This window comes from Sprattus sprattus (genome assembly GCF_963457725.1).
Source record: "Sprattus sprattus genome assembly, chromosome: 18".
NCBI lineage: Eukaryota > Metazoa > Chordata > Actinopteri > Clupeiformes > Clupeidae > Sprattus > Sprattus sprattus.
In genome coordinates this window covers 4,478,328-4,501,337 of record NC_137916.1, presented here as the reverse complement: position 1 = coordinate 4,501,337, position 23,010 = coordinate 4,478,328, and the positions used below count along the sequence as shown (strand labels likewise).

Below are 23,010 nucleotides of genomic sequence, written 5' to 3'. Positions count from 1 at the left end.
GAGACTGCACCTTCATCCAGCGCTGCTCGGCCAATTTGCTGCCGGGGAGACAAAGGCAGTGGCCATCCATCATGTCGGGATGAAAATAGCAACCCCGTAGTTGATCCCTGTGATGCCTCTTGTTGCCAAAATTGCTGCTGAGCGGTTGCCACGGAGTCCGCATCCCAGACCTGCTGGGGAGGTGAAGCCCAGAGCCCATCGTTAGCGGCAGACCCCTTAATGACAGCATCAGCCAGCAGCAGCTGAAGGTGCATGGAGGGGTTTAATGCTTCCTCACCGCTTGGCCTGCTTTAAGAGCAGGTGGAGGCTGGTTATCGACCCCATCACACGCTTGGGAGGCTCAGACATACAGCTGCTCTCTGATAGACTCTCATGCACATTCATATGCTGCTAATCAGTGCTACGTCCACAGTCCTGATTTCACAAGATCTGTTTCTTCACTCTGGAGCAGATGCAGTAACACATCAATTTCAACGGCAGCAAGTACAATTTGATCAGTCTAACATGACCCCAGAATTAAACCCTTTGAGAAGACTAGCCTTGAGGATTGTAGATGATCCTGCTCTACTGGGGCACTGTGGAGTTCTCCCAGCCAGTTTAGACTGGTTCGGTGTTAAGTCGTGAATCCTTGTCTTAGGAGTCGTCCAATCAGAAAGCCTGAGATTTCCACCCTTACTCGGGATGACTTGATCATGACTGCTGCGTGTGCTTATCTAATCAGCCCTGTCTCTGACCTCTGACCTCTGAACTCTGAACTCTGACCTCCTCTTTATGTTTGCACTGGATTTCATCAACGGTGTTCGTTCATCAACCGTCTTCTCTTCTACATTTGATCAGCGTTTCCTCCGTCTTTTAAATCCCGGATCATTGCTCTCCTCAAACTTGTTTTAATCAGTTCTGCTACTATCCTGATTTGATGAGCGGAGCCTTTGTGCCCTTTCTTCTGCATTTGTTGGGTTGATCTGTTTTGAGTTCATCCTCGATGCTCTTGTTCTGACCAGTGCCAACGCCGTCTCCTGTGGGTCTGATCTGGGGTCAGTCGTGCTGGCCCTCCCTCTGCTGCTGATGACTGCAGCGTGTCACCAGTCATCTGTCATCTGTTCAGATGGAGTCCAGCTGGTGACATGCTCACATGATCTGCAGAGACCAGCTGACAGAACACAAGCTCTCAGCCTAATAACACTTCTCATCCGCCTCCTCTCCTAATGCTCTCCAAGCTCTAAATAAAACATATATGTGACAACAAGTATCAGTACATCACATTACAGTAATGTGTCACACACAGACATCTATTGACACAGCACTCAAATATAGAACCGCGTTAATGGCCTGATGTATCCAGTATGACTCACAGTACTCATGCCTCTTCGGTGTGACAATAATGAACGACACAAAGTATATATTTCCAGTGCTGATAATGAACCACCCTAAGTAACTATCATATGCAGCGTACATAGTATATGCCGGGGCAATCTGTTTGGGCTTAATGTTGTGCCGTGTGCTTCTGATTTGAGCTTTTACTTTTTCTTGGCATATTATGGGTTCTGTTCTGAAGCCTGAGAGATGAATTCCCTCTGACTCTCCAAGCAAAACTGAAAAAGCATATATTTGCATGTATTTTCTCTCACAGGCACATCAAACTAATGTTTTATGTATTTCTCTCTGTGTGTGTGTGTGTGTGTGTGTATGTGTGTGTGTTCAGGTTGAGAACATGTAAATGACTATTCAGCTCGTCCTCAATATCCAAATGTAAATGTATTTCATTTAAGCTGGTGATTTGGAGACTTAAAGCGTAGATCATACCTCCAGGAATCACTCAGTAGGCACATCACTGAACTTCTCAGCCTCTCTCAGCTCAAGCTTTTTTTCCCTCCTCTTCCGAGCTGTCGAAACATCAAGACGTGTTCCGTGCAAGACGGAGACATCGTTGTCTGTGACAGCGAGAGCGGAAGGATCCAGTGGCCACTTGTCTTCCCCGTGAGATGAGACGGATCTAAATGAGACGCATGTGTAGCACCGCACGATCAGAGGGAGGGACGTCCTCCTCCTCCTGAGCCACAGGTAGCCCGCAGGACCAGATCCTCCCCTCTGAGGGGGACACACACACACAATGTCATGAGCCCAGCTGGCTGTCTGCGTGCGCCGCAAGAGAGGGATGGTCCTCCCTGCCTGGTGCCAAGAAGAACGAGACGTCCATTGTGTCTCAGCATGAAGAGGAGAGGCAGGGAGATAAACGGCATAGAAGGCATCTGACTAAAGGAGACATCGATCCGGCCTCGTATTGAGGGGGAGATGAGAAAAGGTCACCCTGCGGGGAGCTCTGCAGGCAGCAGCAACCCCACCCTCCCCTCCGCACCTCCCTGCCCAGAGGAGTGATGGAAAGAAGGGAAGAGGGGGATGAGGGGTGGAGGAATGTTGCACCCTGGTTAAAAAAAGCAGAAGATGTTCACTTCTTATGCACCCCCCCATCTTCAGTACTGTTCAGTTCAGTTCAGTTCACTGTCAGATCATGTGTGTGTATGCGTGTGTGTGTGTGTGTGTGTGTGTGTGTGTGTGTATGCAGACAAGTGCTAGTTGTCAATGAGCAACTATCCATTAGATTAACACATGAACCTACAGTACATGCTCGTCAGACTTGCAGGCGTCATGCATCATCATTCTATAACCACTAGAAGTTGATTTGGTTTTGACAAGAGACTGTGAACACTCAGGAAGGCTTGCTGTAGCGCTGTTGGTTTCCTCTGCATCAGCGTGCTGTCCCTCAAATCAGTGTTGTGTAACACTCTGACAGGATGAATGTCACTGGCTGCTGCCGTCTCCGGCGGTGGGTGTCAGCAGCCTGATGCTCCGGTGCGGTGAGCTGATGGAACTCTCTCAGGGCCTTCATTTACAGTGCACTGGGCCTGGGCTTTTTATGGTGCTGATGGGATTCCCTGCCTGGAGTGGAGCCCATTCTGTACTGATGGTACTGATGGACTAGGTAACCCAGAGTCCTGGACAACCAGAAATGCTCTAAGAAATATGAAATCCAACAGACCTTTTCTTTTACTCTTTGGCCTAAAGGTCAAGTATCTAATGTTGGCCAAAGGTTGTTGATGTTTGAGCTTACCAATCCAGTTACACCCCTCCCTTCTGTGCCCCTGAAGCAACAAGATGATTGGCTCGAATTGTTTTTCACCTGGTCTGAGCCACTGTACTTTTTTGTTTTCCATTTACTTAGCTAAGAATGTGTAAGAACACTGGAGTTGTTTTTGTTTTGAGTGCGCAGTGAGCGGACAGCTAAAGGAGGTGGAAGTGAGGAGTCATTTGTTTTTGTATTGTATTGTATTGTATTGTATTGTGTTGTGTTGTGTTGTGTTTTTGTTTTTTGTATGTTATTGTGTTGTGTTTGTTTTGTATTGTGTTGTAATGTATATTATGTGTAAGCACAATGAGAGTCAGTTCACCAGGTCAAATTCCTTGTTTGTTCAAACTTACTTGGCCAATAAAATCTGATTCTGATTCTGATTCTGAATTTGACAAGAAGTGCATCGCATTAGAATTGCAGAAAACTCCTTTAAGTGTCTGCACACATATGAGTTGTGTGTGTATGCTTATATGTGGTATTGGCCTTTCACAAACCAAACTTATCTATCCCAGAGCTTATAGAGTTCCATTTTCCCAAGCAGGTGCTACCTGAGCACCATGGCAGCCAAGCTTATTGTCCTGATGGTTAAGAGATGAGGCATGATGAGGAATCCAAAGTGAACAGAACACAGTGTATATATTCTATTCAGTGTGTTTGAGCTGAACAAGTGGGACAGACAGAGTGATGCTAGAGGTCAGGTCTGTCAGAACACAGTGTAATATTCTGTGTGTTTGAGCTGAAAGATTGGGACAGACAGAGTGATGCTAGAGGTCAGGTCTGTCAGAACACAGTGTAATATTCTGTGTGTTTGAGGTCAGAGGTCAGGTCTGTGGTTGCGGTGGGACAGTTAGGGGAGCCGGTCAGGTGAGAGAGCCTGAGAACCTGAATCCATCAATTGTTCTCCTGTAAGAGTATACTTCTATGTAATGGGTGTATGTGTGTGAGGCATGAGTGTGTGTGTGGGTGTGTGTGTGTTTGTGTACGTGGGTGTGTGTGGGTGTGTGTGTGTGTGTGTGGTGGATGAGTGTGTATCTGGGTCTCTGCATCTACTCCTCTCTGTTTGGGCAGTGGAAAACATGATACATGGTACCATATGACAAATCAATCTCTCTCTCCCTCCCCCCCCCCCCCCCCCCCCTCTCTCTCTCTCTCTCTCTCTCTCTCTCTCTCTTTCTGTCTCCTCAACAGTGTGCTGTTTTGTGGTGCATAAGCGGTGCCATGAGTTTGTCACCTTCTCTTGCCCGGGAGCAGATAAGGGACCCGACACGGACGTAAGTATCATAACCCTCTTATCCAGTACTTCGAGTGTGCAGACACACACACACACACACGCACACACACACACACACACACACACACACACGCACACACGCGCACTCACACATTGGGCCCTATCTTGCACCCAGCGCAATTGACATTGTCAACGACGCATGTATCATTCCTATCTTGCACCCGGCGCACAGCGGGATTTTCCCTCCAGAGGCGCGCGTCGAAATGAACTTGCGCCGACATGGGCGGGGCGGAACAGAGAAGGTGTTTATCAGGCACAAGTCTTCCTTTGTGGTATCTTGCAGTTTCAAAACGACAGTGCGCCGTTGACCAGAAAAAAGCTAGTCTAATGTCAGAGGCGCATTGTGTAGAGTCTGTGGCGGGTATTCAGACGCTATTTTAAGGGCGCGTGTGCTTGGCCGTACAGTATAGGACCTATAGGCTACACTTTACTTCTGTCGTCTACACGAGAGATTTACACCAATTTTTTGGCAAGCCATATATAATTACAAGGAAAATAAAGTATTTACCACATGAGGAAATCATTGTGATATCCATATCCAAGATATTTTAAAAATAGGCATACATCTAGCGTACACATTGACCCAAATGATTCAGGTTAATTGAAGCTGCGTGACATTTGATTTATTGTATGGCTTCGTTGCATTTATTTCATGCCAGTATTATTATAAACTCATCTCTGTGTATGTGGACTTTATTTATGTACCTTGGGTTTGGTCAGCTGGTGCACTGGGTTGGGTGCCGATTTCCATGCCCCCAAATTCCTGCACACTCTCAGGCGTGAGGGTAGACGTGGCGATGTCCTCTGCTGCCGTCAGGTCCTGGGTCGAGGCAGATCCACCTCCCGTGAGGCCACGAGAACGTGTGTTACCTGCCAGCTTGGATTTCCCACGTCTCCGGACGTCATTATAGCTATTTCGGCATTGTGTAGCCGTTTTCGGGTGCCCCGTAGCAGAAACAATTAAGGCAATATCTTTCCATGCTTGCTTGACTTTGCTAACTTTTGGAGGGTTTCTCGCATCCCCATATATATCTATCTCCCAGCTTTTTACAAAGCCATACAATAAATCAAATGTCACGCAGCTTCAATTACTGTAACCTGAATCATTTGGGTCAATGTGTACGCTAGATGTATGCCTATTTTTTTAATATCTTGGGTATGGAGATCACAATGATTTCCTCATGTGGTAAATACTTTATTTTCCTTGTAATTATATATGGCTTGCCAAAAAATTGGTGTAAATCTCACGTCGGTCTCCTCGGCTGTGAACTTTTCCGGTCTTCCTCCAGGTAATTCCGCCATTATAATAACAAGCCGCTATGGAATATGCGCTCCTCGCTCTTAAAGGGAATGTGAGATGACGCTCTGGTTTATTGCATATTACGCTCAAACCACACCTATGGCTGAGTAACCTCCTTTGGACCAACCCATTTGACATTTGCGCCGGGCGCAAGTGTGTTTTTTCCGCTGTTATAATAGCAAATGCGCCATAGAGCCGCCCACACAGCTACTTGCGTTTGGCGCCGTCCTACTTGCGTTTCTGATCGTCTAAATAGGGCCCATTATGTATATGTATGTAAGAAAGTGTTTGACTTGCATAATGATGCGTGTTGGCTCAAAGGCAACGCTTCCCAGCTGACAGGAATGTTGTCTTCTGAGCTGTCCAGTTGAATGAAGGCTTGGGAACCGGCCTACCAAAAGTCCTTTCACGACCCTTTCTTCCTCTCTGTCTCTCTCACTCCCCCCTCTCTCTTTCCCCTTCTCTCTCTCTTGTCTCTCGCTCAATCCTTTCTTTCTCTCTCTCTCTGTCACCCTTGTGTCTCTTCTGTCTCTTGTTGCGTGTGTGTGTGTGTGCGTGTGTGTGTGTGATGGTGATTGTGTAGATGTGGGGTTTTATTGTGTGGTGTTTTATGCAACAGTAGCTTCCTCTTCCTCGTCAGCCCTAGGCTCCTGTCCTTGATAGGCCTTCAGCTCTCAGTGCCTCACTTACATCAAACACACACACATCTCTCTCTCTCTCTCTCTCTCTCTCTCTCTCTCTCTCTCTCTCTCTCTCTCTCTCTCTCTTTCTCCCTTACACACACACACACACACACACACACACACAAACACATCATCTCTCTCTCTATATATATATTTCTCTCTCTGTCTCTCTCGCTCTCTCTCTATGTCTCTCACACACACACACACACACACACACACACATCTCTCAGCTCTCAGTGCCTCACTTACATCATACACTCACACATCGTCTCTCTCTCTCTCTCTCTCTCTCTCTCTCTCTCTCTCTCTCACACACACACACACACACACACACACACACACACACACACACACACACACACACACATCGTCTCTCTCTCTCTCTCTCTCTTTCTCTCAATTCAATTTTCAATTCAATTGGCTTTATTGGCATGAATGTGCGATACACTGTTGCTAAAGCACTAAAACAATAACAACAACAATAATAATACATTAAAAAAAAAAACATTAAAAATAATAATGGTAATTCTCTCTCTTGCTCTGTCACTCTCTCTCTCTCTCTCTCTCTCTCTCTCTCTCTCTCTCTCTCTCTCTCTCTCTCTCTCTCTCTCACACACACACACACACACAGACAAACCCCTAAATAGTCCATGGGTTTGTAAGTGTCCCTATGTAAGATGTGTATGTGGAAGTGTGTATTTGTGAGTGTGAGTGAGATTGTGTTTGTGTGTGTGTGTGTGTGTGTGTGTGTGTGTTTTACCTTGTATGTGTGTGTATGTCATCAGATAGAGACATGCAGAGCGCATGTGTGTCCCTCTGGCCTGTAGCTCTTCTTTTTCTACCGTTTGATCACTCATCTATATGAAAACAAACAAGTGCCTGGCCAATGATGTATATTTAGGTTGGCTAGTGTTGGCAGAGAGAGTGCCACAGAGAAACAGATGAGTGAGAATCCCTCAGTGAAAAGGCGGGGCTGATCATGCTGTGCATGATAGGTCCTGACACTACAAGATGTGGGTTGAAAAGATCAACTTTTAGATGTTAACAGCTTAATCCATTGAAGCTAAGCCCAGCTGTATTTACGCACAAGTGGGAGAGACTCTAACTGACGGTCTAAGGGGCCTTTCAGTGTTTGAATGAGATGTACGTACACTGACGCTGTTGAAATGACATGCAGGGCTGAACGCAGAGGATGTCATTAGTGGTGTGATCCAGTTGTCAATCCTGTCCCTATCCAGCTCATATCAAAGCACACAAGCTACCAGCTCTCTTTTAGTTCTCAGCAATCTGGCTTTGTCTTGGCCATTTTCTTTTCCCTTTTGTGACATATAATCAAAGAGTAGAACTAATCCTCTTAATTCCTGTTTCCACATAAATGGGCTGAATTTTGTAGCATTTCATTATTTAGAGAGGATTAAAAGGACTGCACACTTCACACTCCATATCTACATTAATGAAGTTCAAGTTCAAGTATTTATTTTTTCAGATACACAGAAAACAGAGTCAGACTGGGCACTGAAATTCTTCAATCAATGGTGAAGACTAGTAAACAAGGCTAGCAGGCAGGCTACCATGCCTTTGGAAGCAGTCTTGCTCAGGCACACTGAAAAAAGTTTGGGTGTTTCATCAGATTGATGTTCAACTATGGACACACACACACACACACACACACACACAAGAGTTTGGGTGTTTCATCAGATTGATGTTCAACACACACACACACACACACACACACACTCAAAAGTGTAATTGGATGAATGTGGGTAGTTCACAATCCTTGAGGCTTCCCAGTGAGCTCAATCAATCTGAACTCATCCAGACACACACACACACACACACACGCACAAAAAGAGAAGCTTTTTTTTCTATGCTAATTGAAAGCGAAACTGTGGAACAGTTGACTTTCAACATCCCTCTTTATTAGAATGCAATCATTTCCTGGTTGAAATGACAGAACCACCGTAAGGGGGATGATACGTTGTTTTTTAATGTGAAGGTTTTCATCTTCCATCTAAAAGTGAATCCTCTTTCAAAACACCATTGTCTTTGGGCTGAAGTGAACATGGCTCTATGAAGTAGCTCCCGTCGAGAGAGAGAGAGAGAGAGAGAGAGAGAGAGAGAGAGAGAGAGAGAGAGAGAGAGAGAGAGAGAGAGAGAGAGAGAGAGAGAGAGAGAGCTTGTCCTCTGTGGCCCTTCTGTTGTGTTCTGCTTTGATGGATGTGTTTGGGCCTTGGGAGATGTCTGGAACCTCTTCTACAAGTGTTGCACAATTGAGACAAATGGGTTACCATCTCTTCAATGATTTTCAGTTTTTTCCCCTTCTATCTTCTTTCCACTCAAATGGATACATCAGAGAGCCAGGGAATGATGCATGTTCACAGAGAATGAGTGGATCATGTGAATAAGTTAGGGAAGTTAGAGCTATTAAGCGTAGTTTTAGGTGGAGCATGATAGTACAGAGTGTGAATGTGCATCATGTTAAAGCAGCATAACGGATTCATTGCTAATCACTAATGAGATGCTAGAGAAGAAAACTAGCGAAACCTCTTGAAATGTGCTCACTCTGACACTTTGACAAACTAGTTAGTCAACAACTGTCCTAACACAGTCAAACATCAAGCAAGTGCAACACAAGACAAAGTGAGACGGAAAATAAGCTACTTACTAGTTTGGCATACAGGAAAAACCGGGCATTTAGTAATATGAACCGATTCTTCATATTAAAAGTAATTGTAGCGGCCCAATTATTCTAAGGTAAAACTGCTTATCCTAACTCTAATCCTGAAGTACAATTACTGCATAACGCCACTTTAAAGGTCAGTTTCCCAGTCTCAGTTTCTTCAATCTTAGAGAAAGAAACGGAAAGGAGCAACATAAAAACATTGCGAATTTCTTCTGCAGTGTCATGATTGTAAAGCACAGTTGTGTTACTCACCTGCAAGAGCAGGTGTAACGATTGGAAAAGATAAGTGAAAAACTGCAGCCATGCTTTCCTGAGAGAAAACATCTCTCAGCTTATTTTCCTGCTGGCTCAGAAGGCAGCTAATGCTGCTTTTGCCTGGTTGTACCAATCAGAGATCAGAGGAGGCTAAGCATCTCAAGCTCCTCAGTGAAGCCTCTGCTCTGCATCTCAATGAAAAGATGGGGAAGAAGTGAAGTGAAGTGAAGTATCTCAAGCTCCTTAGTCAAGACTCTGCTCTGCATAAAGACCTGAGAGCGTCAGCAGCCACTATTGCCACAATCTGCAAATAAAAGATACAGTCTGTTGATTAATCTGCCACAAGACTTTATCAAATGACCATTTGTAGTACACTGTGAGGACATCATGAGGTAGCATTAACATCAGACAGAGGAACTCACTCATTTGTGTGACAGTTGGAACAAGGGATTCCATTACTGTATGATTGTCGTAGCTTCAGAGTGAATAAGGTAGTGTGGAAGACCGTGACATACGCACACACTCACACACACTCACACACACACAGACACACAGACACACACACACACACACACACACACACACACACACACACACACACACACACACACACACACACACACACACACACACACACACACACACACACTTACACACACACACACACACACACACACACACACACACACATACATGCATACGGGGGAAGAAGAGGCGGTTTCATCAGGAAGTCCTTAGCAGCTGTGGTAATGAAATCATAGCCCTTAGGTGATTACAAGCTGAAAATTGAATTTTCTTTTCCTGCCTGGTCCCCTGGATTGGTTTCTCTTCATGTGGACTCATGATGTCCATATTAGTGGTGTTGTCATGGCGACACATCCATGACCTCGCTCCTATTGACATCAATGTCCCAGAATTCTGAAGCAGCCAAACCAAACTCAGATTTGACCGATTCAACCTACGTATATCTATCTGTTCATCTTCTGCTCAATAAAATAACTAACATTCAAATTAGACTTATGTCTTTCACTCAGTGCTTACATGAACTGACATTTTGTCAATGTGTTCAGTTAAAACAACCCCACGGAAGCTCAACAAATATAACCCTGGACCTCGCAATCCATGAGATAAGTAATGCACAGGGTATAGCAACAAGACTGAACAATATTTCTTCACAACAAAGGCATTGTTAGTGGGTGATTTTGGTTGACAGCAAGCAGTTATAAGGTACCTCACCCATATTAAAGTCAGTATCTCTAACTATTATGGTTATCGAAGCACCCCCACTGTTTGAAATTTGATCTTTACTCCAGTTCCCAAGCTCACACCTTTATCTCAGCCATCACCCCTACCCCAATCCTCTCCTGAGGCTTTGGAGAGCACAGAAGTAGATCACGCTGCCCTTTGCAATTACGGGGAGCCCTGTTCAAGTGATTTACCGAAGCAAACCTCCGCAACATCATGTGGATCTTTGGAGCAGTGTAATATGTCAGAGACCATTCTCTCTCTCTCTCTCTCTCTCTCTCTCTCTCTCTCTCTCTCTCTTTCTCTCTCTCTCTCTCTCTCTCTCTCTCTCTCTCTTTCTCTCTCTCTCTCTCTCCCTCTATCCCTCCTTCTCTCTCTCTCTCCCTCCCTCTCCCTCTCTCACTCTCTCTCTCGCTCTCCTTCCCTCTCCCCCTCTCTCTCTCTCCATCCCTCCATCCCTCCCTCCCTCTCTCTGCTCCCCTCTTAAGCCCCCTCTCTCCTCTTCTCCCTCTCTCTCTTCGAGGTCTCTGTTGGAGCGGTGACCTAACATGTGTGAGGGGGACGATAAGACAAAGCAGGAGAATGCCCCAGTCTCTTTAGATCCTAATCTACACAGCGTTGGAGCACTGAAACACTCTCCGCTCTCCGCTTGCTCTTTCCTGTGTAATCAGGTCATTAGTGATTACAGCAATGAAATGCTCTTTTATTTGCATTGTTGCAGTCTGTTGACGACAGGACAAAAGATCATTTGAATGGGCTTGTTCTTTGGTTTGTGAATAGACCATGGGTTTGACTCTCAAAGGAGGGCAATAACTTACATTTTGTGCATCAATAATTCATTCGATTTTACAGCCACTGTAGTAAAACTGTCCTCTAAATATCAATCTAGATGTGTTGGCACGATAGGCTCTCAGTGGAGTTAATGACGAATGCCTGTGGAATGTACTGTCTCTGTGCTGCAACTGAGATCCTCAGGCTCAGTTAGCCATGTCATGGACTACACCATTACAGATTGAAAAACAAAGAAGGACAATTTACAGCTGAAAGCTGCTGTGTGTTACCTTGTCTGCCAGGTCTCTGGTGATCAGAATCAGAATCAGAATTGAGTTTATTGCCAAGTAGGTTTACACCTACCTGGAATTTGTTTTGGTAAGTAGGTGCATACAGTAAACATAAGAATACAAACACAATAAGTACTACACATAACATAAAATATACACACACAATAAGTACTACACATAACTTAAAATATACAAACACAATAAGTACTACACGTAAGAACAAAGAGAACACAATATATACGATAAAATATATAAACAATGTATATAGGGAAGTAAAGTGGAAAGTGAAAGTGGACTGCAAAATGCAATATGGATGTGCAATGTGCAAAGTAGTGTGTGTTAGTAATGTAACACAGACTTGTTACAGACTCCCAGGGTTCTAAAGGGGTTGGGGCTGGGAGACAACACTCACCATAGAGCCTTTGTATCTAACAAGCTCCTTTTGGATGGAAGTCATAAGACCATCGCATTTAAGCATTATGTATGATTCATTTAAATTATCTCTTGGCTGTAGCCTGTAACCTAGTTACCAGTGATCCTTAGAAACACAATGGTGCTTGCTTTTCCTCACTTAAGGTTTTTTAAATTGTGTGGGCTTGTTATTTTCTCTTAACCACAGCTGACAGGGATGTGGCTGTGCTTTTCTGCAGTTTTTGTGTGTGTGTGTGTGTGTGTGTGTGTGTGTGTGTGTGTGTGTGTGTGCGTGCGTGCCGGGTGGTGTTTTTCTCTGTTGTATTGCTTTCTGATGAGAGCATCCATGTCAAGCAGAAAGAGTGAGAGAGGGGGAGAGGGAGAGCGGGGGAGATGGAGAGCAGGGGAGGTGAGACACAAAGAGTGAGAGAGGGGGAGAGGGAGAGCAGGGGAGGTGAGACACAAAGAGTGAGAGAGGGGGAGAGGGAGAGCAGGGGAGAGGGAGAGCACGGGAGGTGATGCACAAAGAGTGAGAGAGGGGGAGAGGGGGAGGTGAGACGCAAAGACTGAGAGAGGGGGAGAGGGAGAGCGGGGGAGGTGAGACACAAAGAGTGAGAGAGGGGGAGAGGGAGAGCGGGGGAGGTGAGACACAAAGAGTGAGAGAGGGGGAGAGGGAGAGCAGGGGAGAGGGAGAGCGGGGGAGGTGAGACACAAAGAGTGAGAGAGGGGGAGAGTGAGAGCGGGGGAGGTGAGACACAAAGAGTGAGAGAGGGGGAGAGGGAGAGCGGGGGAGGTGAGACACAAAGAGTGAGAGAGGGGGAGAGGGAGAGCGGGGGAGGTGAGACACAAAGAGTGAGAGAGGGGGAGGTGAGACCCTGCAGAGTTGAGGCCCAAACCTCCTCTGTGCCACAGCATCTCCCCAAGTGACCAGGACAAATCTGTCCTGACTAAAGACAAACTGTATTTGACACCTGGGTGTCTTGGTAGTGGGGCCCAACAGGACGTGCTGGCCTTGTCACGTTTGATGGCCTTTGTTAGATACATTCTGTCACTGGCTAAGCAAAGATCTTCTACACCAGTGGTTTTCAACTGGTCTGGCCTTGAAACCCACAATTCTCCATGGTCATTAAGATGAAATCAAACCATAAAATATGCATAAAATATGAAAATATACAAAGGGTCTGTCCCAGCATTCATAGCACACGGATAGCCTAACTCTGACATCAGATAGATTTAGTCTGTGGAGTTATCTGTGGACTGTTAGCATCACCTTTTGCCTAACTTAATGATTCAACCTTCACGTAAGAAATCCACCTGATATGCAACAATGTGGTTTGCATTTTATAATGCATAAACATTATATTTGTTGTAGTTCTGTCATAGAACATAAAACACTTCCAACAAGTATCAACCTACTGCAGTGATGGCAGTACACATATTGAATCCTGGCTTACGCCCCTGAAGGCCTTAGACATATATGCACTGCCAAACAAGCCATCTAGAACCTGTCTGGACCACTGAAGAGGAACAGATCATTATCTGATCTTATAAACTCCTGTCTGGACCACTGAAGAGGAACAGCTCATTATCTGATGACTTATAAACTCCTGTCTGGACCACTGAAGAGGAACAGATCATTATCTCTTATAAACTCCTGTCTGGACCACTGAAGAGGAACAGCTCATTATCTGATCTTATAAACTCCTGTCTGTACCACTGAAGAGGAACAGCTCATTATCTGATGACTTATAAACTCCTGTCTGGACCACTGAAGAGGAACAGCTCATTATCTGATCTTATAAACTCCTGTCTGGACCACTGAAGAGGAACAGCTCATTATCTGATGACTTATAAACTCCTGTCTGGACCACTGAAGAGGAACAGATCATTATCTGATCTTATAAACTCCTGTCTGGACCACTGAAGAGGAACAGCTCATTATCTGATGACTTATAAACTCCTGTCTGGAGAAATTCAGGCAAGCTTTACTACTTCCTGTCACCAGCTCCTCTATGACACAGACAGGTTGGGTTGTGGAGGAAACAGGACTCGGCACTATCCCCCTCTCAGTCTTTATAGGACTGGTTAGGGTTTCATTGCAACAGGGAGACCAGGGATTGGCGTTCTTTGTGAAATATGAGGTTTAGATTATAGATAATGAAAAAAGTAGTGGCAGTTCATTTTTATGGAGCCATTGGTGTAGTGTAGTAAGTTGAATTTCTAACCTTCATATCAAATGTAATGCATGTAATAGATTGGGTACAGAGTGTTGTGGTGCATAGTTCTACAGAGACATCTCAGCTATCCCTCACCATGTGGTTAATTAGGCTTTGTTGATGACCCATGTTGAATCACCTCATTACACATCTGTCCATGAATCAGTTGTCACTAATTGGAGGTAAAGGCCCGGTTCCCCCACCATCACACGCTGCTGTCTGGGAGTGGAGGAGGAAAGGTTGAATGGTGGGCAGCAGTTGTTGTTTAGCGATACTTGTGGAGACTAACGTTCTATGTCTTGTGCATCGAGTCTAGTCACAGCTAGTGGTGTCCAGTAGTAATCCTAGAATATGGTAAAGGGGAAGCGTATGCTAGACACCATTGCAAGATCTGAGTGCACCAGCAGCATCTGAGCACAGGTTCCTAATACACTTTTGTAAGGTTCTCTGATTTGGCTGATTGTGTATAACGCTCTTGTCCTCAGAGTTCCATCACGGTTTGCCTCTCTTTCTCTCCAGGTACTGAGTTTGCTAATTGCCTGCTCGAGTCACAATGAAGAAGTAATTGCTTTATTTTCTCTGTCCGGCTCATGCTTGTTGATTGTATCAGTGACTACATGGAATATCACAACTTGAAATACCTGTGAGTCATTTACCTCAGAAAATCCGGACACATTCATTATGCAGCTTAGTCATACAGGCTAATGCTGATAATAATGAGTCTATGTTGTACCATATGAATCATCTTTTAGGGTAGCTTTGTTAGCAAGCACTGATCCACTAATCTACAAGCAATTCTAAGAAATAGTTTTTGAACACCAGAATGCTTTTGTGACATGTCTCGTGGAGTAGGAAGAGGGAGGGCGCACATACTGTATGTTGACATGAAGCATCCAGGACTTGTCAATACCAAGTAGTCACACTCATACTTTCTAAGTCAGTTCAATCAAAACTGGTAGTTTTTGGCGGTGACATTTAACAAGCTATTTGTGTCACATTGTGCTGATCAGAGTTTATATATGCAGGAAAAATAGTCTTTCAAACTTTTCAGAAAACTTTGTAGAAAATAATTTGTTCCAGACTGCGCTAGATGTTCCATAGAGAATCAAAAAGAAAAGTACAAATGACTGATAAAAGGATTATTTTTTTTCCGGTTATGTAATTCCACTGTGTGTGCGTGTGTGTGTGTGCGTGTGTGTGTGTGTGTGTGTGTGTGTGTGTGTGTGTGTGTGTGTGTGTGTGTGTGTGTGTGTGTGTGTGTGTGTGTGTGTGTGTGGTTGGAGTGGGGGTGGGGGGGGGGTTGGCAGTAGTAATTTTATTTCTGCTGCTTATTAGCAGTGCGACTCATTAGTCTCATGTGGCGCAGAGCAGCACCATATCGGAATCCTGTTTGCCACCGTGGTCCTTAGCTCCAACAGGAGGGATGTGAGAGGGCGTCACGCTGGAAAGAAGGAAACTGAGGCGGCAGGGGGAAAAGAGGACCAGGGAAGCGGATTGAGCAAGACATTGAGATCCATGCCAGCCAATTATCTAGCTGTGTTCCTCACCCACTCTCATTAGCTGTTAGTAAGGCATCAGAGAGAAGTGGATGCAGTTTGTATTGTGATCTCCTGAACACCAAACATTTCCACTGAGAATTCAGTCATGAGTCATAGTTTTGGCCAATTTAAAGATTGTTTCTTTATTGAGTTACCAGGAATCTGGTGGCGTTGACTATTAGCTTAAATTTGTCTGAAGATAAAAAAAAAGAGAGCGATTTTTTTTGTTATACAAAGGAAAAGTTAAATTCCTTGTGCTATTGATTGGGGACTTCCCATAGTGGCCAATCCTCTCTTAGTCACATGCAAGCACTCACACCCAACAACCTAGCCTATAGCCTATAATTACACAGCAGGGTGCACTACACCCATCATACAGATGCTTAGCAATACTAAACAACACCAGAGATGCGTTCCTAAGTTTTTCACTGGGGTTGTCAAATGGACATGTTTCTTTCGTTGAAGTAGGTCCACAACACCTCCAGAAGGTGTCCCAGACCTCTACATACTCGTGATGGCATAGGGCATTAGGTCCACAACACCTCCAGAAGGTGTCCCAGATCTCTACATACTCACATAGGGCATTTGTGAATACCAGGGACAACAACAGATACACCTCAGGATACACCTCAAAAAGATTGCAAACCCTAGTTAGGCCCGGTAAGGGTAGGAGTTGGATACAAACCTAAGTTAGGGTAAGGAAAGGTAGGGAGGGAGGGGGAGAGTTCCCCAGAATTTTGAACCCAGATCAGGGTAAGGGAATATACTGGGAGATGAGGTCTGGGCACGACATCAGGCTTCTTTATGTAGTACAGATTAATTCACACGTCCCCAAATAGGCTGTGAGCGCCTCAGCCATAACCACTGGCTTGCTTTTGCAGTAGTCTCAGACAACTCCTATAAAGCTTCTTTGAATAACCCTCATTGAAAACAGAAGTGTTGTGGTTGATTTAGCTACAAAGCTTCTAACGCCCATAACAACTGGTCTTCTGTGTGCTTGCCAACCTTGTTCCCTCGCTTCCACTACAAGTTACACATACTGTAGCTTCCTCCTATCAGAGGCTTCCTCAACCGCATCTTCAAAGAGAACCATTACTCAGTTTAATAAACTCACTAACACTCAGAATACAACCATGTCTGGTCTTATGGCAGTCACAAAAAAACCCACAGAGAAACTTGAAGTTGCCTCCGACAGCAGTCTCCAATTGCTTTGCCCCATTTGTCAGTCCTGTTTGGCAAACAGTTAGCCTTCAGTTGTTGTTCTCAAACAGACACACCAATGATTTTATCAGACAGAATATTGGGGAATAGAAGGAGAGGGGAGAGCAAAATGATGTCTTTGCTATTATGAGCAGAGAGGGTCCTGCGTGTGCTCCAAGGTCAAATCTGAGTTAAAGGAAATGGAAGTGTGTGTGTTAGCATTAGCATAATTATTTCCCTGGGAACATGTTCCTAGAGGGATCCGGGGAGTGTTCAGGTCATTCTGGGGAGGGCAGAAGAGAAACCCACCAGAGTTCTTAAGGGCAAAAGTGTAAGGTGCACCGCAGAGAAGCCCTTGGCCTGAGTGCTCCGAGATGTAGTACCGAGAAGCGGGGCTCAGATGGTTGGTTATGGAACAGAGCAGCATGCTCTCACTCCTGAACTAGTGCAGCCTCAACAGCATGGAGGCCACACGGCTCTTTCACTCTCCATCTCATTTTCTCCCTCTCCCTCCCTCTCTCTCTTTGTCTATCACTCACTCTTGTTCCCACTGTACCTCAAGCCACTTGATTTCTCTCTTTTTTCCTCCTTTCTCCTTCTTCCTCTCCCACCTTATCTTTCTCCTGAGCCATCTCTCCCTCCCTCACTCCCGTAATCTCTCCCTCTCTCCCTCTCTCTGTCTCTCTCTATCTCTCTCCCTCCCTCACTCCCGTAATCTCTCTTTCTCTCTCCCTCTCTCTCTTTCTCTCTCCCTCTCTCTCCCTCCCTCACTCCCGTAATCTCTCCCTTTCTTTCTCTCTGTTTCTCTCTCTCTCTCTCGTGTTCTCTCACTCCCGTAATCTCTCTTTATCGCTCTCCCTGTTTTTCTCCCCGTCTCCCTCTCTCCCTCCCTCACTCCCATAATCTCTCTTTCTCTCTCTCTCTCGTGTTCTCTCACATGGCGAGTGCTGGACGGGTGCCATCCTCCTGCTGGCCCGTATGGCGTGTGGGGTCTGTGCGTGTGGCGTGTGGGCGACCTGCCCTCCTCCTGGCCTCTGCAGCTGCTCCACCCAGCCCAGGCTGGAGCTGCCCACCATTCCTCAAAGAGATATCCCCAAACATCAAGATTAAAGATAGTTAAAGTGTTAGAAGGGATAGGGACGATGGTGGAAGAATGAGTCAGGTGACATTACACCACAGAACAGAGTCTAGAATATTCTGTGAAGGCTGGAGTTTTTTTGGGACTGATATTATTATTGAACAATTATACTCCTATGATAATTGATTTTCATTTGGTTGACAAATGGCTTGCTATCGCAAAAAAAAATGTTTTGAGATACGTCGTTGGCAGTTGTTAGGTTCCGTAGGGAGGGAAAAGAGACCCAATAGCAGACCCAAATTGCTGGCAAAACTTGTGTTTATTTGTCCACAAACAGGTTACCAAAAAGGGTTCAAAAAGTCAAAACATAAAAGATGCAAAAAGTCAGAGTCCAAAAGGTAACACACAAAAGATCCAAAAACAAAGCAGGCAGAGCAAAAGAGAAAAATACAAAAACCAAGAACTTATCTCACACCGGCAGATAATCAGGGAAGGTGGAAGAGTTAAACTCTAGAATCACGGACGGACAGACAGACAGAGTCTTTCATACAGACTTTAAGTGACGATCAGACATGGAACACTGGGGAGACTGAACTTAAATACTAGAAGGGAGACATTCAATTGGTGGGAAACAAACAGGGGACAGGAGAAACTAATTAAGACAATGAGTGGACTGATTAACGGACAGGTGTGGTTATTGGTGACAGGGAATCCAGGAAGTGACAGAGGGCAGGTGGGGGCGGAGTCTTAGGACAAAACAGAAAACACATGGCATAACAAAAACACAAAGAGCACATGTAAAAACAAACGCAGGGAAACACATGGAGAACACACACAAGAAACACGAGACAAAACAGGCAAACACAAAATGGACCGAGCAGGATCCTGACAGTACCCCCTCCCTAAGGGCCGGATTCCAGACGGCCTTTGCAAAACCTGAAAGAGTCCGCGTAGGGTGGGTGGAGGGGGTCAAGGGCAAGGCAGGTGGGCAGAAAGCTGGACACAGACCACGGGTCAGGAAGCTAGCCGGGTGGACGACCGAAGAGCCTGGTGGATGACCGGGTCGGTGGACAATCATGGGCAGAGTGTCTGGCGGCCGACCGGACGAGCGGCCAAACAGGGGCAGAGTGTCTGGTGGCCGGCCGGATGAGGACCCAAACAGGGGCAGAGTATCTGGTGGCCGGCTGGATGAGGACCCAAACAGGGGCAGAGTATCTGGTGGCTGGCCGGATGAGGGCCCGAACAGGGGCAGAGTATCTGGTGGCCACCCGGATGGGGACCCAAACAGGGGCAGAGTATCTGGTGGCCGGCCGGATGAGTGGTCAGACAGGGGCAGAGTCTTTGGCAGTTGGCCGGGTGGACGCCCCGAATGAGGCAGGCGACTGGGAGCCTTGTTGGGGGCGAGGAGGTCACAACACGCCTCCTCGACCAGGATAGGAACACCTGGGACAGGGGCGCCTGGGGTGCTCGGGACAGGAGCGCTCGGGACAGGGGCAGGAGAACCTGGGACAGGGACACAGGTGCCTGGGATAGGGACACCTGGGACAAGGACAAGAGAACCTGGGACAGGGGCACAGGAGACATGGCCACTCGAGACAGGGGCACAGGAGACATGGGCACTCGAGACAGGGGCACAGGAGACATGGGCACTGGAGACAGGGGCAGTCAGGGCACTGGAGACAGGGGCAGTCGGGACACTGCGGACAGGGGCAGTCGGGACACTGCGGACAGGGGCAGTCGGGACACTGCGGACAGGGGCAGTCGGGACACTGCGGACAGGGGCAGTCGGGACACTGCGGACAGGGGCAGTCGGGACACTGCGGACAGGGGCAGTCGGGACACTGCGGACAGGGGCAGTCGGGACACTGCGGACAGGGGCAGTCGGGACACTGCGGACAGGGGCAGTCGGGACACTGCGGACAGGGGCAGTCGGGACACTGCGGACAGGGGCATGGAATGACTCTGGGGCTAGAGCAAAAGCTCTGCGAGGTGCAGGGGTAGGCCGGGTTGCTGGAGCTGACGCTGGAGCTAGAGCCCTGCGAGGTGCAGGGGTAGGCCGGGTTGCTGGAGCTGGAGATGCCTGGGCAGAAGCAGGAGTGGCTGCAGTGGATGCAGGAGGAGCAGCTGCAGGAGACGCAGCAGCAGGGGTAGCAGCTGCGGGGGCAGCAGCAGCAGGAGCTGTAGGAGAGCGGAATGGCTCAGGGGCTGAAGTCCGACGAGGCGCAGGAGTCAGCCGGGCATCTGGGGCCCGAAGAGGTGCAGGGGTCAGCCGGGGAGCTGGAGCTCGAAGAGGTGCAGGGTTAAGCCGGGAAGCTGGAGCTCGAAGAGGTGCAGGGGTCAGCCGGGGAGCTGGAGCTCGAAGAGGTGCAGGGGTCAGCCGGGGAGCTGGAGCTCGAGGAGGTGCAGGGGTCAGCCGGGAAGCTGGAGCTTGAAGAGGTGCAGGAGTCAGCTGGGGGGCGGACGCTGGACGAGGAGCAGGGGTTAACTGGGGAGCTGGAGCAGGAGTCGTGTCCGCCATTTCCAGCTCATCGGTGTAGATGAAGTGCTGATCACGCATGAAATAACCCCCACCGATCCACCCACCGGGCTCACAGTGGAGTGTTGGAACGGGGATCCGGCAGGGTGCTGGCACTGGCCCTGGTGTGAGAGGTGCAGGAGGTGCTGGAGATGGAGTCTTAGGTGCGGGAGCAACTGGGGCGACGGCGGTCATCTGAGCAGGGGCGGAAGCTGTGTCCATCTCTTCCTCCTCATCCGAGTCATCCTCAGAGTCATAGGCCTCCCAGTCATCAGCACTGGCTGGCTTCTCAAAAAAGCGGTCCCCCAATATAAAGCCCCCATCGATCCACTCGCTGACATCCTCCTCAATATCATAAGGGGGTGCTGGAAGCGGAGGGGACGAGAACAGAGGTGGCGTTCTGAATGGGGTTGGACGGATGGCCAACCGACTACCCGCAAACAGAGCGTCTCGGCAGGGTCCGGGTTCAGGAACTGGTTGTGGCGAGACCAGAGGTGGTGTTCTGAACGGGGTTGGCCGGATAGCCAACCGACTACCCTCAAACAGAGAGTCTCGGCTGGGTCCGGGTTCGGGCTCAATGACGCCACTCTCAGACCACTCATCCTCTGAGAACTCGTCATCAGTAACCCAGTCCTCTCCACTCGCTGACTCACCGTCCCAAAAGATCTCCCACGGGAGCAGATGTATGGCCTCATTAGCTTTAAAATCAAACGATGTACAATACGGGTCAAACTGTGTTTGTCTGTTCTCCATCAGGTTTGGGTCCGCTGGGTCCATCTTGGTCTGATCGTACTGTTAGGTTCCGTAGGGAGGGAAAAGAGACCCAATAGCAGACCCAAATTGCTGGCAAAACTTGTGTTTATTTGTCCACAAACAGGTTACCAAAAAGGGTTCAAAAAGTCAAAACATAAAAGATGCAAAAAGTCAGAGTCCAAAAGGTAACACACAAAAGATCCAAAAACAAAGCAGGCAGAGCAAAAGAGAAAAATACAAAAACCAAGAACTTATCTCACACCGGCAGATAATCAGGGAAGGTGGAAGAGTTAAACTCTAGAATCACGGACGGACAGACAGACAGAGTCTTTCATACAGACTTTAAGTGACGATCAGACATGGAACACTGGGGAGACTGAACTTAAATACTAGAAGGGAGACATTCAATTGGTGGGAAACAAACAGGGGACAGGAGAAACTAATTAAGACAATGAGTGGACTGATTAACGGACAGGTGTGGTTATTGGTGACAGGGAATCCAGGAAGTGACAGAGGGCAGGTGGGGGCGGAGTCTTAGGACAAAACAGAAAACACATGGCATAACAAAAACACAAAGAGCACATGTAAAAACAAACGCAGGGAAACACATGGAGAACACACACAAGAAACACGAGACAAAACAGGCAAACACAAAATGGACCGAGCAGGATCCTGACAGCAGTCCTCTCTCTCCCTGGAACTGAGCAGTATATTCATTTAAAGTGGCTTAGTCAAAAGTTGGCTAAATTAATTTATAATTAGTTTTTCATCTGTCCTGCTCGACCTCTCTGCTTCCTCCGTCTTCTCTGTTTTATTCTGCTATACACGCAGGTACCTAATTCACTTGGTTTGAAATCAATCTCCTCCATTTGCATAGGTGGAACTGGTTACTACAGTTTTTCTCTGTTCCTAAAACAAATTTTTTTCAAAGCATGCCTCGGTTTCTCTTAGCTCGCAACACAAATCCCAAAACCACTCACACAAAATGCATAACCCTTTATATCTCCTGCAAAATGACACTTTGGTTTCAAAACACTATTATGTCACCTCAAAAGGGTATTTTGTTTTCAAACAACAAACGCAGACCATTATTTGAGTAGACATTCTAAGCATTGATTGAACACTGATGTGCCACACTACACTAGTATGAAGGCCTTATCAGGAGTATTATGCCTTTTCATCTCCAGTGTTACTGTACGCTTTCTCCTGTTGTAAAATATTGTAACTGTATAATGTTTTAACTCAAATATAAAACAACTCACAAACAGAAACGACTTACAGTAAAGATTTCTTTTTTTTTTCAAAAGTGCTGTAGCCTTTACATCAGAGCAAACACAACCGAATGTGTAGATGATTTACACAGAACAAACAATAGGATATTGATACAGTCAACAAAAAAAGAAAGAAAAATGTAAAATAAAAAGGACAAAAAAGCTAGACTGCATCTGTCAAAAGGCACCCTGTACACCTGCTTCATTCTCGAGGTGTTCTGCCTTAGAACATGGTCCACTGTGGCTAGGCTCACTGTATTGATGTTTAGGTCTCGGTCATCAATGGTTGCACTTTGTATTTGTTTATAATTTTACAAATACAGTACAATGTAAAATATTCTAAATACAAGAATACTAAAGTCCTGATAAGGTATTCAAACTAG

General features: G+C 46.5%; 1 protein-coding gene across 2 annotated transcripts in view; it reads left to right on the top strand.

Annotated features, from left to right (window-relative positions):
* The window catches only part of prkcab (protein kinase C, alpha, b), a gene marked incomplete at both ends in the record, with an annotated part of 156,448 nt that overhangs the window by 48,506 nt on the left and 84,932 nt on the right, over positions 1-23,010 (top strand). For both annotated transcript variants that reach the window (XM_080856437.1, XM_080856436.1), the window contains one exon: positions 4,316-4,398. In XM_080856437.1, coding sequence (XP_080712563.1) covers positions 4,316-4,398 — 83 coding nt within the window. The remainder of the gene's footprint in view (positions 1-4,315; positions 4,399-23,010) is intronic.